The sequence below is a fragment of the Cryptomeria japonica genome, chromosome 7 (assembly GCF_030272615.1).
Source record: "Cryptomeria japonica chromosome 7, Sugi_1.0, whole genome shotgun sequence".
In the NCBI taxonomy this organism is placed as follows: Eukaryota; Viridiplantae; Streptophyta; class Pinopsida; order Cupressales; family Cupressaceae; genus Cryptomeria; species Cryptomeria japonica.
In genome coordinates, this window is record NC_081411.1 from 565,261,101 (window position 1) to 565,279,419 (window position 18,319).

The 18,319-nt window shown below is 34.6% G+C and overlaps 1 protein-coding gene across 1 annotated transcript; it reads right to left on the reverse strand.

Annotated features, from left to right (window-relative positions):
- Positions 1-5,642: 5,642 nt before the first annotated feature.
- On the reverse strand, positions 5,643-7,991 carry LOC131036332 (protein LURP-one-related 5). Its single transcript, XM_057968187.2, has 3 exons — positions 7,406-7,991; positions 6,342-6,566; positions 5,643-6,247 (listed from the first exon to the last, which is right to left on the reverse strand). Exons 1-3 carry the CDS (start codon positions 7,655-7,657, stop codon positions 6,014-6,016), a joined length of 711 nt encoding a protein of 236 aa, XP_057824170.1. The 5' UTR covers positions 7,658-7,991; the 3' UTR covers positions 5,643-6,013.
- Positions 7,992-18,319: the final 10,328 nt, after the last annotated feature.

The window sequence follows — 18,319 nt, forward strand, 5'->3', positions numbered from 1 at the left end:
TTGAGTTTTGAGTTTTGTTAGGGTTTTTGTCTTTGTTTGAGTATGTCATTGTCTTGATGGCTTAGAACACCCTTGATGTACAAATATCATTAGTATAGTACATTTATTGTGGGTTTTTTTTAGTTTGCCTGTTTTATGGTCTTAAAATTTTATCAACCCAATAGTTTATACTTGATGATTTGGTGGTTCTGGATGATGGTACCTCCAAACAAACAACCTTGAAAATATGTTCTAAGGTCTTTCACAAGGTGTGAATTTGAATCCTCGTCGAATGTAATTCTACCCATCCCAAAGTTTGATAGTGCATGTAAATGTCTTGAATATTTACTTTAATGGACTATTTATTGGGAGAACTCCCCATAAACACATGCTTAGAGAGTGGAACAATAGACACTATGCCTTGCATGAGATCCATCATGATACCATCCAAAACCCCACCAAGGGTTTTTTCCATTTTTGTTTTGCTTAACCTAGCCATGCAAATATCATTCTTAAGCATGACCCTTGGTATGTTTGCGAGTCTCTTTTGTTTTTTCAACCTTGAAGTTGAGTTTTCCTAATCTTTACCTTCACGCGATGATTTGGATAGAGTTCCTAGGGTTACCTTTACCCTATTGGAATTTCTTAACCACAATTGTTGCCTCACTTGAAAAATTCATTTGTTTATAGCCTAACATACCTTTTTTTTTTTTTCTCGTACACAAAATCATGCTTATATTGAGGTTGACCACTCTAAAGAATTGAAAGACAGTGTTGTAGATATTCAAGTTAGTCATTTGCATCATATCTAATGTTTCCTTTACCTCCACTTCCCAGATATTTTTGTTAATATCAAGCCTTTAATCATGAGATTATGGATGGTCTATAAGTCTCACCTTGTAGTAAGGCTATTGTTTAGCTTGCTAAAGCCCAGGGTCTTCTAAAATGATGAAGGGTGGACTATAGTAAAAAAAATAAAAATAAAAATTAAAACCCTAGTAATGGAGAAGCTCAAGCTAAACCTGAAATAAATGATAGTAACCTAGCTATTAAGCAACAAGCTAGTCATTCTTTAAGCCCTCAAGAAAAGGGAAAGTGGTGGCTCAAGTCTATAATAGAGAGTCTTCCAATCAACCAAATTCTCTAGAATGCTACAATTGACTTCCATGTCATCATCTCAGTCAAGGAATAGTAGTCATTATCCTTCCTCTCTTGTGGTCCTCCATCACTCTTACACTTTTGTAGGATGTTTGAAAGAATGATAATTTAAATTATAAAACAAATAATGATGCAAATTCTCAACATCCAATTGGGTAGTTTTTGGAGAGATGAGCTTTTGTAAAATCACTATTCCACTTTTCATGACTTAGCTAGTGATGATATGTTCTTTGATTCTTGTTAATAAATTTTGTCAAGTTTTTGAGGTCTTATAGACCTCCCCAAGAAGTACATTATGAGGGATGCTCATATAAAATTGTAGCTCTAGATTTCTTCTACTTGCAAGAGGTTAATTTGTTATTTGGCCAACCAACTCATTTTTTTGTAGCAATCATGATGGAGGCCATGGATGAGTTGCCATATTTCTCTCTCTTAAGCGACACTCGTATTTGGTTGATCATGACTCTCCAACAACTAGGGAACCCTCTTCACTCTTCAAAATTATTGTTTTTTGCATTATTAATGTTTATCTTTTGATGATATTATTAAGAGATCTCTTTTGTGGTGATGAAATATTGATTCAAGATCTTTTACCACTTGTTTAATTTTTAAAGACATTAATATGCTTGAGATGGCATATGACGAAGTTGGCTCTCTTCCCATGTGTTAGATAGCTAACAAAGAGATTGTTGCCATTTCATGGATAATAAATTTGGCCTTTTCTATTCCAACATGGGATTTTACCAAAATCATTTGCATTGGCTTACATGGAGGATTTCTAGGCTAGAACTAATAGAAAGTACAAATGAATTGATCGTGCCATATTTTTTGTTCAATCCTTTTTTACTTTGCTAGGTGCTTCCCTATTCTAGTGGAACATTTGCTAGACTTTACTCTTTCTAATAATTGCTTTATCTAATTTTATATTGAGTGGTGAGTTTCTCTTCCTGAAATGTTGATAACGCATAACTTTTTTAACCTCAATTTAATAACTCATTAGCCTATGTTGGTTCACATCTATTAGATATTGAGCCTTGAGGCTAGTCTTTCTTAGCAAAGAGGTTATATTGACTAGTGGAATGGGGTCATCAAGTGCACCTACCATTTCCTTCACCTGTACGACTACTAGCTAGCTTGATTTTCATATCATGCATATGAGGCCACCACCTCAGATCTTTGCCAAGCCATAATCGCATTTGAGGAGAACCCCTTCACTTTTGTAGATTTGGAAGTGGATAATATCCACAAATAAAGTAAATATTGATAATTGTACTTGTATAAGTGCCCAAATTAAAGCTTAGTTGCATTTTCTAAAGGTGGGGGTTGAACTTCCAAACATTTCTCTCATTCTCTCCATGTAAATCACACCTCTCAAGACATTAAATAAATAAAATATTGTAATGTCCTCTCTTTGAATAAGATTTAATTATAAATAATAATAGTAAAACTAAAATTAAAAAAAAAAGATTAAAATTAAAATATTAAATAATGAAATTAAAATATAATTGACATTTAATTAAATTTAGTGAATGGTCAAAAGGAATGAAATGAAAAGTTGTGACTCCCTCAAATGTGAGATATAAAAGGGAGAGGAAAACCTCATTTGAAAGGAGGAATGGGGGAGGAAGTAGAAAAGAAGGGAGCATGTGAAACAAGGAGGGAATAATGGAAGTAGAAAGGAATGGGCAAAAATGATGAAGGGTTGTAACTCTTTCAAAGGGTGATAATTATTAAAGGTTGTGCCCCTTTCAAAGGGTGATAATTATTAAAGGTTGTGACCCTTTCAAAGGGTAGATTGATGAAGAGGCCTGACTCTCCCTCACATGGGAGGATATAAAGGGGAGAAGATTTCATTTGAGGAATACATCCAAGGGAGATCAACTTGGGGAATAGAAAATAGGCATTGTATTGAATAATAAAAAGTGTAGATTTGATTTGAATAATAAGACAGCAATGAGGAGACATGACCCGTTTGAATGGATATCTCTTTCCAAAGAGATGTGTCTCCTTAATGAGATATGAAGGTATAAAAAGTGTTTACTAAAGTCAATGATAAGGAGATACACCTCATATCTGCAATTGTTGATGATGATGTAATGCTCTTTGAATGTAATCACAAATGTTGAATGTAATGGCATGACAAATACATGAACATGAAAAACACTAATCACACACGCATGATTACAGAAGATTGATGTAAATTTTCTCTACAATGCTTGAAGGATGAAATGTAGCCTTGGATCTCTAAGAATGCGTGATGATGAATGCTTCACAGATGCACGAATGATAGGGTATAGAGAGTTCATTCAAAATGAATTGATAGGATGTCTTTATAAAGAGTTCCCTAGGTAATTTACTAATTACGCTGACCTCCAATGAGTAAGCGTATCCATGTAGACCAAATTTTATCCAGGAAGGGGAGTACCTACCCTATTTCAAATTGAGTCCACATTAAGGGGGACTAGGGCATTTTGGGGTGCCTTGGTGACAACCTCTGAGACAGGGCCCACCTAGTGGTGTCAATAGGTGACATCGGGGTTGAGGTAAAATGGGGCTCAAATGAGCCTAGAAGGGATGAAAATGAGACATGCTAAAATAGGAGCACAAACATGAGGTGTAAATTGGACCGGTTACAATTTACAATGCTACAAATTGAAAAGAGAAAATTAATGAGGAGAAACATAAAAGAAGGTTAGTTCAACTAGCAATTGTCAACATGCAAGAAATTGAAAACAAAAAAGAAATAAAGAAGAGAAAATGGCATAAGCATCCAAGAAGTTTTGGCACATTAGTGCCTTTGGGAAAAAACTCCAACTCTACCCAGAGCTTCTACAACTTGGAGGATAGTAAGGGGGTTGACTTGGTCTTTTTGGCTCATGACTTTGAACCTCTATCAAAGCCTTATCAATTGGGGATTAATGAACAATAACATGACATACAAGGAAGCAATGATTTGCAAAAGAAAAAATACAAATTTAGATGACAAAGAGGTGACAAAAACAAGGAAAAAGTGCCAACAAAAAATAGAACTCTAAGAAAGAAAAATAGGAAAGGATGGGCAAAAGAATGATGTAATCGGACTTGACATGGTTGCTAGGGTATTGACTGTTACAAAGGAAATGATGAATTTCCTTGACTACAACCATGTTTCAACTTTGCAAGAAGAAAATAAAGGAAAAGAAATTTGTAAGAAAAGAAACATAAAGTCAAAAAGAAGCTAAAAATATTAGGGTAGTAAAGGAAAATGAGGAGATAGACCTAGAAATGTGGAACAAAAAGATTAACCTATCAATTAATGAGTGGAATGTTCTAATGATCCTCCACAACCTAAAGACTACTTAGGAAATTGCTTCTTTGTATTTTTGGTTTTTTTTTTAGTATTTCACTTTTCACTTTTTGTTTGATTATGTTGGTGTAGTGTTTAGATGTTGTTATTTGTTGAGCTATGGTTTTTAAGTCATTTATGCAAACTCTATGGGTGTGGGACCCTTTTCCCGCCTTAGTTAATAAAAAACTATCATGTTATCATTGTTGTTGAAATGAAAACATTTACCCATGTGGACATAATGAGAATTTTTAATTGAAAATGTTGATGGTGGAGTAGTGGAAGAGGGCCCACTAGCCTCTTGAGGAAGTCAAAGCTTCCTATGTGCTGGTTAAGAAGGGTCCACCCTACATGTCTTGATAAACCTTGATATTTTAATAGCATGTATGGGTTTGATTTTATTATTGCATTGATCTTGACCATACTTGATTAATCTTATACAATTGGAAATACATAAACATCTATTTGGCCTTCTCTAAAAGGAGCCCTAATTTAATTTTAATGTCAAAATAACAAGCAAGCATGCAACACTCTTGATGATAATAATAATAACAATAAGAAAGGATGTAATCTCCTCTTAGCAAAATGCATAGTTTATGTAATTTATTTTTATCCGCTTGCAAAAAAATAAATCTCTAGATATGGTTAGTGCAATTTTTCAACACTTGGTAGTTAATGAGCTAGCTTGGGGTTGACCTCCAATGCAAAGAGATAGCATGTTCACAACAATGAACCAAGGTTAAAAATAACAAGAAAGCATATAATATGCTCCAATACAATCAATTCTATTGTAATCCATTTAAAAAAAAATAGAACTCTGGATGTGTTTAATGTAAATTGTAATACAATATGTTAGTCGTTTACATGGGGTACATTCCCAATGTAAAGAGTCAACACATTGACTACTATATACTTCCAACTAAGCTTTAGACTCTAGAGGTTCTCCTTAATTACTTTATATATAATCTTGTAAACACATTACCCTAACATTTTCCAAATTACACTTTAATTGATTTAAAGCAATAAATAAAAAAAGATATAAAAGACTTCAATATTGATATTCGAATTTTGATCAATGTAAATGATAGTAATTTAGATACAATTTTCATACCCCACATACATACATATATTTATAATTGATTAATTAATTTACAACCCACCCAGAGTTTGTCAATTGCAATTAATACAAATGGGCTAGCCAATTGTTGGCTTGTGTATGGACCCCAAAATCTTTATTGACCAAGAATCTGTGAATACCAATAAGATACAAATGTGTTACCCAATTTGAGGTTTGTGTATTGACAACCAAAACCCTGGTGACCAAGTATTTCCAATGAATGCCATTTGTCTGATATATTGGCTTTTCTACTAACATGGTTTCATCATCTAGAAAAACTTTCAGGGCTCTTATCTCCAAATTGCCTGGAACGCAAAAAAAGCGCAGAGCAGGAGGACATCCCCATTACATAGAGAAGGAAGATAACCCTATCACACAACAGGAGGATAGGCCCATTAAAAAACATGGCCTTCTGATACATCCTCTAAATGGTATCAGGTGCCTATAGAAAGACTCCTCCCCATCAAAGACTTTGGCAATTCGAGGGTAAGACTACGAGAGTAAGTCTTAGTAATGCTTTTGGTGTTTGTATGGCGCTCAGTTGAGCCAATCTGATCAAGAATGATGACCAAACCCATTACAAAACTTTGATCATAGCCAGGCTGCACAATAACACTGAACACATCTCCTCCCAGTGTTATATCTGAGGTTACTTGCTTTCTTTTCATCTGTCAACAAACAGAAACATATTTCTTAGAACTCTGCATCAAACACCAAATAAACAGTACAAAGATTGTGAAGATTATGAGAGCAAGGACAAACCTCAGCAACAATGTTCCTGTAGCTGTTGTACACAGTGCAGGATCTATTGCCATAAGACCCTTCAATCTGGTAATCTGGGTGCCTCTTCTTTGACATTGAACCCACATATATTTCTGCTAAAGCTTTGGTGGGAAGCAGATAGCTCCCTCTGACTATAAACAAGGGCTTTTGACCATCTGATTTGTCCTTTAAGAAAGCATGCCATTCACTGTAGAGGCTAAGTCTCTGTTGCAAACAAAAGGGAAGATGTTAATGCACTGGTGCAAACATGTCCTGGATGAATCTTGTAACTACACTGGCAGAAGGGGTTTGTAATGGATTAAAAAACTTATTAATGTCAAATATTCATTAGATCTAATTGTGCATAAAAATAAATAGTGGGTAACTTCTCTTAATCCAGTAATCTGTGTTTAAATTTGATATCTTCTATACAAATAAGATCATAGAGATGTTCAACAGTGAATTCAGTAACTATCAATAATCTGATATAAATGCCTCAGAACTGATATCCTGTCTTTTAAATAAATACAGATGGCAAATGGCTGAGTGTGATTCGGAATTGTGAAGGTGAAAAAATATACATGGTGATTTCAGAAACAATCAATAATCTGATATAAATGCCTCAAAATTGATATCTTTTGGTCTTTTAAATAAATACAGATGACAGATCACTGAATGGATTCGGAACATCGAATGGAAAGAAATATACACAGTGAATTCATAAACAATCAATACTATGAATAAAGGCCTGAAAACTGATATCTTTTTCTATATTTTGGAGAAATATAAATGATAGATAATTCAGTGTGATTGGAATATCAAATATGAGTTAACAAACAATTAATAGTGGGTAACTTGTTTTTTGATTTAGTAATCTGATTCAAATGTCTCGAAATCGATTATCTTTCCCAAATAAACATATTATTAAATCTGATTCAAATGTCTCGACATCAATTATCTTTCCCAAATAAACATAAATGATAGATCACTGAATGTGATTCAAAACATCAAGTAAGAAAACATATACACAATGAATCTCAGAAAGCATTAGAAGAAGATTATACCTTTCTTCTCATTGTGAGCAGAGAATTTCCTGCAGCATCCATGAGAACCACCTCACTCTTATATCCAGAATCATAATTGTCAACTCTGAAGGCAAGGTTCCCGATGGAATCAAACACACTGAAACCATTGCAGTTGAACACCAACGATCTCTTCCACACAGTCAATGCTGTGACAGACTTACTACGAAACTTCTCTTCAATCACAACATCTTCCAATAGCCGGGGCACTTTGGGATGAATCTTAGCAGGCATTTTTCCTTTTTCCTCTTTTTAGCCAAAAAAAACTGATGATGAAGGAAAAACTAATGGCAGACGAGAGATCTACCGAGGAACACTTACTTAATTGGGTTATGAGACCAACTTAAATATTAAATACTGACAATCTTTCATGCTTTCCATTTAAGATGAGATTTTTAAACTTATCTCTTTCAAGTCTAACATAAACACTTTAGTGATTGGTCGATCTTATCATAACAGGGTGTATAATCAAATGATGTTAAGAAATGGCTGGCTACCAGGTATTTGGCGGCCACAATAGATTAATGCATGGTCGGTCACGTAAGTGTTAAAATAATGGGTCGGCTTGATTGTAAGAAACAAAATCAGTCAAAAGAGAGAATGATATGCAATTGAATAATGGCGGGTCCTACTCCTGGTACGGCCATTTTTTCATGGTGCTCATCTGCCCACCTGTTTAATGGAGGAACCCACATTGTACACCCTGATATTTTAAGCCCATTTTGTGGTTCTCCTTTATTATTGCGTGGAATTTAAGCATGGTGGAGAAAAATATGGGCCCAAAGACACTACAGGTTTAAATGGATTTTTGAGGCGCACTCACATGTATGATAGGAAAAGGCCTGCACACCTATGCAAGAGAATGGAGATAAAGTTGAAGGAATCGAAAAAATCCACCATAAAATTTGGTAAAGAACAATGAATAACTGAGAGAAATAATGGAGATCGAATCAATCCCGTGGGATCTATCAACTGTGGGATCAGCCTCTAGAATGTGGTAAACCTTAAATATCATGTTCAATGTTTAAAGTAAAAAGAAATTAAAAAATCTTTAAATATATTGCAAAAGAGACCTCATAAAGATCTTAGTGTCCTTTTAAGCACGTCACCTACAAGGGAAAATAAAACACTTTAAAAAACACTAATGATATGTATTTATATTTTTTATTGGAAAGTTAAATAGGATTCTAGGGTTGAAGCATGGAGTTGGGTCTACATTTAGGAGAAGTTTTATTTAAAAAAACAAAAAAAAAGGAAAAAAGATCTCAACATGGTATGGATCTTATTAAAAAAATGTTGGTACTCATTTAAGAATAAAGAATAATGAGATATTTTATTGTAATGGTGATATTTATGTATTTATGTTTTTAATTGGAAGGTTAAATCGATTTTTAGAGGACTTGAAATCTCTTTTACAAATAGGAGGGCATCTACTAAACAACAACTAAACATTAATAAAATTGCAACAACATTGCCTAGAACAACAAAGGTGCCAACTTTAAGATAGAATATTTAAACAACAACTAAACATTAATAAAATTGCAACAACATTGCCTAGAACAACAAAGGTGCCAACTTTAAGATAGAATATTTAAACAACAACTAAACATTAATAAAATTGCAACAACATTGCCTAGAACAACAAAGGTGCCAACTTTAAGATAGAATATTTAAAAATCATAACACACAAGAAAAGGACTAGCATTGAGGAAGCCATATAAATTATATGAAGCTTCAGTCACTTATAGGTTGTAATAAGAGTTTTCATGTAGGTTGACGAACTCCTCCAACTCCCTTTTATCCTTATTTTAGTTTTTCTATAGTACAACTTTTTGTACAAGTACTAAAGCCAACAAAATTAGCCATTTTTTCAGTTTGAGATTGAGTGTGCCCAAAATCTTGAGAGGGATCCTTGAGTCTTTCATTCAATATGTTAATTCCCAATGCACTAATTTTAATAGTGTTTTTTCTAACTTCCATAACTCTACTCAGGTTACTTTTATATGTTGAATATCTCTCTCCAACACTAGATTTATTTCCATTTGCTTTGAATTTTCTACACTAAGTTTATTGATCTCAAACATAGCCTCCCAATGCTTAAATTGTAACCTCTCTTACTCGTGAGGAATAAGGATCTTTCCATCATGCTTTCTATCCAATAATGACATTTTTTTTTTGTTTAGCTTGTTGATTCCTAGGAGGGGCCATTTTTCAAAGTTATGATGAATAGTTGATTTTTCATGAAGCCCAAACATATTTTCAATAATTTAATTGAAAATTTTCATAATAACTTCCAAATACGTATCCTTGCAATGGGAAAGGTTAGGTTCCTATGGAGGCCTACGACAAGGATTATCAATTCCAAGAAAATTAACACCAATTGTAGGCTTAGGTAAACACCTCACTATGCCTTTCCCTATATCATCTAAAACCTCTTGTACTCCTCCTTCACACTCAAATCCCTTCTCTAACCAAGCTTCAAACCCTCAACCACCTTCCCGTAAGTTCAACAAAACTATCCTTGCGTATACCCAAAATTTCCTCAAGCACATAATCCATCTCTTGAGTGTCAACATCCCTTGGTCTTCTCTTACCAATATCAAACCCAACAAGATCCTTCCTTTTAACATCAACACCACCACCCTTATTTTTACTAGGAAATTTATCAACTTCCTTTGACATCAAATTTGTCTCCTATAAAAGAATTTTTTTTGGCTCTAACACCTAAGAGTCATTACTAACCATGCAATCCTTATCACTTTCACTATTGGAAGTAGAGATAACCTCCCTCTATGGCATACAATAGCAATTCTCAAGGAAGGAATCCACTATTAATATTGGGATAAGTGTAATAAGATGGGGGAACAAAATGTGGCCACACTACTTTTTGGTCATGTAAAAGAAATAACACGAGCATGTTGCAATGCGCTTGCAATATGACTTGATAGTGATAAATCCTAGGCTCGACTATCACCAAGCCATAATGCACTTACATCATAACCTACTTTGAGAATTCTAATAGGGAGGTAATCTCCCTCTATGACATGCAATAACTATTCTCAAGGGAAGAATCTATTGTAAATATGAGTTTGTGTTGTCATTGATTTTTACTTGTTGTCCTTGATGATAACTTTGGACTGGAAGGTTGAGTAGTTGCGTTCCAGAGTAATGTAGAATTAGAGGATAGAAATACAATATTGAATAGGATTGGTTATGATTTCATGCGAATGTGTGGAGATTGATTATAGTTACTGTAGATAGTATATTTGATTATCTTGGGGATGTATTTTGTGGTCCACAATCGAAGTTGGCTAAATGTGATTGTCTCGGTGAATAATCTATCAATCTAAATATAGTTTTATGGTCCACATTGTAGCACATTACTTCATCATTGCTTGTAGTTGTAGTATGATGTTGGTGGATGCAAAATATTGATATACCTTAATTTTTATGTTGTTATTCGATCTACAATTGAAGTTGTGATGGTCTGAGTTTTAGCTTGTATCAATATCATGTGCATTCATATTGGGGGGTTTAATATCTCAAAAAACAAGCTCAATATATTGCCTATTTGGTGAAAATAGGGGGTTTTTTAATTCGGGCTATGAAAAATGCAATATATGCTCAAAAAGAGGGGTTTTTAATATGGGTTGTGTATTGGTAGGGGTTGACAAAAAAGGTTTTTAGGGCAATATTTTATTGGAAAAGCTTTTTACATCAAAATTTTTTGGTGGAAAATCTTGGCAAATCTTGGAAAATAATAAGAGTATGCATTAATTAATATTGCAAATTCTTATGGAAAAGTAGAAGCCTAAAGGTGGAAATCATTAATGAGTTTAAGGGGTAGACTCTACTCTATTTAGTTACTACCATTAATTTAAAATAATCTAATAGCCCTCTCTATATTTTGTGAGATAAGATGTACCAACAATTTTTGTAATACTCATCAGGCCCAAAATCTTTTTTAGACCATTGATTTCTATTGAGGTCAACAATTGAAAAACAATTTCAAATCTCATGAGCATTACAACTTGTAGGTACAATTTACCTCATGGAATATAGTGATGATCATTAGATAATATTTTAAATCAATGGTGGCAACTAAAGATTGTAGATATAACCCTAAAGTAACAAATAATAATTAGGATATATTATTGGCAAATTAATTTAGATTTCTATAATAAGTTATAAAATATTGGTGAATCTGATCCAATCATGTATTGACTATTGTGGTGAATCTTTGAGTTGAAAAATTTAGTAAAATAAATTCTCCACCCATTAAAATTAGACTAAAATAAAAATTTGTAAAAATGTGTTGATTTAGGTCACATTAAAACTTGAACTATTAGGCAAATTTTGATTCCCAAATTCAAAAAATAGCTAATTGGCAAATATTAGCCACTAAAAAAATCACTGAGCAAGAAAATGGATGGGTTAGTGCCTACTGGAGGTGTAGATACTTCCTCCAAAAACTAGATAATATGCATTATTTGAGGGGGAGAACTCTTTGAAGATCTTAAGGACCTTCTTATTGTGTGGATGTTGGATTGGTTTCAACATATGATAGATGTTAGGAACCTTATTTCTAGAACATTATGGATGTTTACAATGATTTGTGGAGGTATTTGTGATGACTGGCATAATTTAGAGTGTTAGCTTTTTGTATGTAACAATCAAATGCATTTAAGGCGAAAACCTAAGTTGGTGGAGGTAATAGATAAATTTTTATTTTGAATTTATTTTGATCACATGTGATCTTGCGAATTCTAGTGCTATTGTGTATGACAGATATTTTGGAGCTAACACTAATGATAGAGTGTTTCGAGGTATTCTACGAAGTTTGTGTTTTCAGTTGAGTTTGTTTGATCAAGATGGCTACACCAATTATTGTTGACATGTCTTTGAATCCACAACTACAAATTCAAACCCATATCCTTTTGTGGTGATGAAAAGAGACAAGGAAGGAGCTTTGTCGAAGGTGTCATTGTACATTGTGTATATGAAGGATGTTAGGGCTTACATCCATGCGCTCCTAATGGAGGTTAGTAATATAAAGTTGAATGATTTGTGGAAGCATCTTGTGGAAGATGACCCAACGATATTCAAACAACAATACAAGAATATTACAGAGTTAGGGTTGAATATATGGAATGATTTTCTTGACGTCAACTATCAGTATGCATGGATTCAGATCATCTTGAGTTGAATTTATGGAGTTTTTATGTTTCTATAAAACCCACACAAGATCATGAAGGATGCCATCAGGGATTTTACAAGGTTGTGTATCTCTAGCACACTTCTTGTTCTAAAGTTGGTAAAGAATGATACTATGTTTGAGCGTATCAGTGTAAAATCTAATGGAAGGGCCATGATTGTTGAGAAAATCATTGATCTGAGTGTATTGGGCAAATATATTTTAATCAAATGATTAATTACAAAACATACCTGGGAGTCTTGGGATTTTCTTGATTTTTAGGCTCTTGAGTTCTTTCTTCTACACTATCACTAGTCTCTCCTTGATTTTCTAACTTTTCCAAATCAATCTAACCTTGTTGTTTGTTGTTTATTGTTTTGAGTTTTGCAGTGTATATATGTTGGTACTGATTCTGACACTTAGTCATTTTTCACTAAGTGTTGTCATCAATGCCAAAGGGGGAGATTTTTGGATAGAGACACTGTACAGAGAATCCGATGTTGTCATTGTTGGCAGTGATTGATTTTTTTATATCAGAAGTTAGAATGAAGATTTGGTTAAGTTCGATGAGTTAGAACAATGCATCTGACTAAATGCAGTATTTTGATTGGCATTTCATTTATGTTGAGTATTTTGTGTTGCGGAGCTAGAGGAAGATAGTTAGATGTCTGGAGTACCTTATTCTAGAATATTAGCCTTTGGTGATGATTGTTGTGTGGGATAGAAGATCTGGTATACGTATTTTTGGGTTGGACAGAGTGGTATGGACATCTTGGATAGTTGATCATTGTATAGAATTGATGGAGTAATTTGGGTGATTATTTTTGTGATCGAGGATTCTTAGCTGACATATGGAAAGTGTGTAGAAAATTCTTTTTGGTTTGCATATGCATTGGAGTTTGGATTGAGCCGACTGTGTATGCACATTTCATTATATGTTATGTGTTTTTGAAGCCGACATGTAGAAGATATAATTTCATGTTGCAGATATATAAGACATATGGATATGATCATTTTGGTATTGGTGTGTGTGTGTATGTGAAAATGTTTGTGATCGATTGTGTGCAAGTGAAAGATTTGTGCTCCAGAATAAAGCATATAAGTGGAACAGAGCAGTGTAGTAGAGAAGGGAGAGATTAAGTGTTTTGTGCTTAACCATAACTGTACCTTGGCATTTGTAGATGTTATTTTTTTAGTTCAAACATTTCAATTATATTTTATAAAAGATATTGTAAGACAGTGAGTCTTCCTAGGGTTTTAGCCCTTGATATTTTAAGCACTAAACTCTAGGAAGTGTGCTTGAATGCATGTGCATTCCCAATGTAATATTTTCATAATTTTGTAGAGTATATCTATATTGTGGGTCTCATCCTTACCGTGGTTTTTCCCTTAACTAGGTTTTCCACATATAAAATCTGGTGTTATGGTGTTGTTGTTGATTGCTTTGTGTTTCTGCATCTTTCTTTTGTTCATTTGCATTAAGTGGTTGAAAGAACAAGTTAATACAATTAAAAATTGCATAACACTGATTCACCCCCCTCTTAGTGTTCCTTGATTCCAAAAATTGGTATCAGAGCCTATTTCCTCAGAAGAAGCCTAACAACTTGAGGAGATTTCGGGAAGGTGAATCAATGGATTCCGGTAGTCTTCAATATCAACTTATTGTGGCACTTGTGGATCTTGATCAATCCCAAGTTGAGGTCTGGAAAATGAAAGCGAATCTTAAGGATGTTGAGAACTTGATCCAGTCATTGAAAGATCAGTTGAATAGGTCAAGAGGGAAGAGAAAGGAACTTGTTGATAAGATAAAGTAGAAAGAAAGCCAAAGCATTGATGACCAATCCTTGAAAGAGAAGACAAAATAATGTGAGAAACTTGCTAGAGATAATGCAGTTCAGAAGAATGAGATGGAATCTATTGTGATGAAATTGACAAAGGAGATTGAGGAAAGGAAGAAGAATGAGGAGAATCTTGCTCAGTTATTGAAAGATAAATCTGATGAATGTTGTAGACTTGATTGTGAGAATAGCCAACTAAAGATTGACCTACAAGAATCCAGACAACATGAGGAAGAGCTCAGAAAGTAGATCCTTATTCTCAGATATGATCTTGAAGCTGCAAATAATGTTGGGAATTTTTCTAGAATAGTGTGTTGTCATTCATGTCAACATATTCTTCTGTGTATTTCAGTGTTGTAGTTTGGTTGGATGAGTTGGTTTAGCCTGTATGTTGCAGATGAGCTGATATGGATTAATGGGTTTTGAGATACTTATCTCTAGTTGATTTGGCAGAAGTTTCAGAGGTCCACATGTTTATTTTATTGAGTTATGAGGTCTGGTATTGAGGATGTTATTTAGTTCTTCATGTTATTCGGTATTTTGATTTGTGCTCCGAATTGCTCTGAAATTGTAATATCTTTAGTTGTGGATGTGTGGGATGTATTTTGGATGTTGATGTGTGTTCTCAGTTCAATTGGTTCATGATTTGGAAGTCCACAAGCAAATCTTTCAGGTTGATAGTTAGATATGTTGGCGTTCTTGAGCTTCGATAGAGAGATGATGATGATTCTAGTAATTTGAGTTGTTGCGGTTGTTATGGTACAATTCACGTCGCTTGTGATTGTTTCTAGATCGTTTTCTATGCATATTGGCAGTCTGCATTGATTATTGTGCGTGTTATTGAAGATTCCCTTGTACAGTGATGTTCTTCGTGTTATATGTCATTCATGACGTGGTAGCGTGTTGTGGATGATCAAAGCGTAATCCTTGGAGGTTTTTCATATTTGTGTTGGTTGTTTAGGTCCAGGCTATGTCTTGGCCAACATTGTTTTGGTCTACATATGGGTATGTGCAAGATCAAGGGGGGGCAAAAAGTGGCAATAGACAAAAAAATGCGCTTTCAACCTTTCCAAACACGCCAAAATCCACTTTGACTTTTTGTTTGGGTCGGGCAAAATTTGAATTTGGTTTGGTAATACCAAACCAAATTGGATATACAATAATATTGGATATCCGATATTATTGGATATCCAATTTGTGATGTCACCATTGTGATGTCACTAGTGTGATATCATACTTTTCAAATCGGATATCCGATTAAATCGGATATCCGATTTTATCAACATAAAAAATATAGTTTAGTAAAATGGCCATAACTTTTGCGTTTCTTATCAAAATTTTGATTTTTTACAGGTGTTGGAAAGGTAATTCATAGACCTATCAAATGGATGAGGTAGTTTGATGATTTTATAGTCCAAAAATTAATTATAATCATTTAAAGTTAGTCCTTCAATTTTAAAACTTTAAATACTCACACATTTTGCATACAAAGTCTCATTTTTTTTCCTATCACCTCCTTTATCTATCACTTGTCTATCTATACTTATATAATATATTTTATATATCTCTTTGTTCTCTACTTATGTCACTTGTTTTCTCATTCCATGTAGATAAATAAATTCCTAAGTTACATGCATCTCTGCATATATCTCCATCTTTCTATTCATATCTCTTCCTCTCCCACTCCATCATTGTCACTCCTTATTTCTATATTTCTCTTTAATAATCTCTCTTCTCTCTATTTATCTCCCTCCTTTACCTTATGCTACCTATACTTATATATTACTTGTCTCTATCACCTCCTTTCTCTCCCTATCTTGTCCCCTCTCTCTCTATATCCCTATAGATCTATCTTCATGTATATTTATATTTCATTATCTCTAAATCTCACTTATTCACTCCATCTCTCCCTCCATTTATCTTACTCTCTCTATCATGTTCTATCCATATCTATCTCTATCTCCATCTTCACATCTCCATCTCTTTCCCTATCAATATCTCTTTTATATGTTCCTCTATCTTTATATATATTCCTCTATACATGATTAATCTACTTCTCCGTCTCTTCCTTTATCGCCCTCTTGAAGTATCTTTCCCTTTCTCTACTTTTATCTCTTTATTTACTCAATCTTTATATATCTTGTGCTCTCTCCCCACATCCTTCTCTATAGTGCCTTTATATATCTCTATATCTTCCTCTTTTTCTCTCTCCCTCTCTATCTATCCCTATCTATAATCTCTATCTCTCTTTCTCACTCTCTTGCACTATCTATATATCTCTATCTATCGATATTTCTCTTCCTTTATATCTCTCTATCTCTTCCTTTTTTTATCTCTCTCTTTACCCCTCTCTGTCCATTTTTCTCCATCTCTTCATATATTTATCTTTGTCTTTACCTCTCTCTTTCTCTATATCTATTCAACTCCCTCTCCCTTTATCTTCATCTTTTATCTCTATCTTCCTCTCTCCTTTTCAATATCTAGATATGTCTACCTCTTTCTATCCATCCTTGTCCTTTAGTTTTTCTCCCTCTCACTTCATACTCCTTAATATCTATATCTCTATTTATGTCCTTGTCCTTTAGTTCTTTTCCGTCTCTTTAGTTCTTCATCCCTCTTCACCTTTATATCTCTCCTTATTTGAAAATGAGTATATATGGTCTTCTAAGGCATTATATCATGTCCTAAGGGGTCATAGAACATCATATGATCCCTTAGGACACAATATGACCCCTAACGACACCATATGGTCTCCTAAGGGGTCATATGGTGTCATAAGGGGTCATAAAACACCTTATGACCCCTTAAGACACAATAAGACCCCTAATGACACCATATGGTGTCCTAAGGGGTCATAAGACACCAAATGACCCCTTAGGACACCATACAACCCCTAATGACACAATGTGGCATCCTAAAGGGTCATATTGTGTCCTAAGGGGTCATAGGACACCATATGACCCCTTAGGACACCATACGACCCATAGCACCATATAGTGTCCCAAGGGGTCATATGGTGTCTTAAGGGGTCAAAGAATGTCATATGACCAATTAGGACACAATATGACCCATGACGACACCTAAGGGGTCATATAGTGTCATAAGGGGTCATAGGACACCATATGACCCCTTATAACACCATACGATCCCTCACGACACTATATGGTGTCCTAAGAGGTCATATAACACCATATGACCCCTTATAACACAAGAAGACCCATAACAACATGATATGGTGTCCTTAGGGGTCATATGGTGTCAGGAGACACAATATGACCCCTTAGGACACAATATGACCCCTAATGATACCTAAGGTGTCATATGGTGTCCTAAGGGGTTATATGATGTCCTAGGAACCTTTAGGACATAATATGACCCCTTAGCACACCATACAACCCCTAATGACACCATATGGTGTCCTAAGGGGTCGTAGGACACCATATGACCCATTACAACACAATATGATCCCTACCAACCTAAGGGGTCATAGGACACCATATGACCCCTAACGACACTATATGGTGTCTTAAGGGGTCATATTGTGTCCTAAGGGTTCATAGGAGACCATATGACCTGTAACAGCACAAAATGACACCTAACGATACCTAAGGGGTCATATGGTGTTCTAAGGGGTCATAGGACACCATATGACCCCTTAGCACACCATACAACCCCTAATGACACCATATGGTGTCCTAAGGGGTCATAGAACACCATATGACCCCTTAGGACACCATACGATGCATATTGATACTATATGGTGTCCTAAGGGGTCTTAGGAGACCATATGACCCATACCAACATAATATGTTGTCCTAGAGGGTCATAGAACACCATACAACCCCTTAGAACACCATACGACCC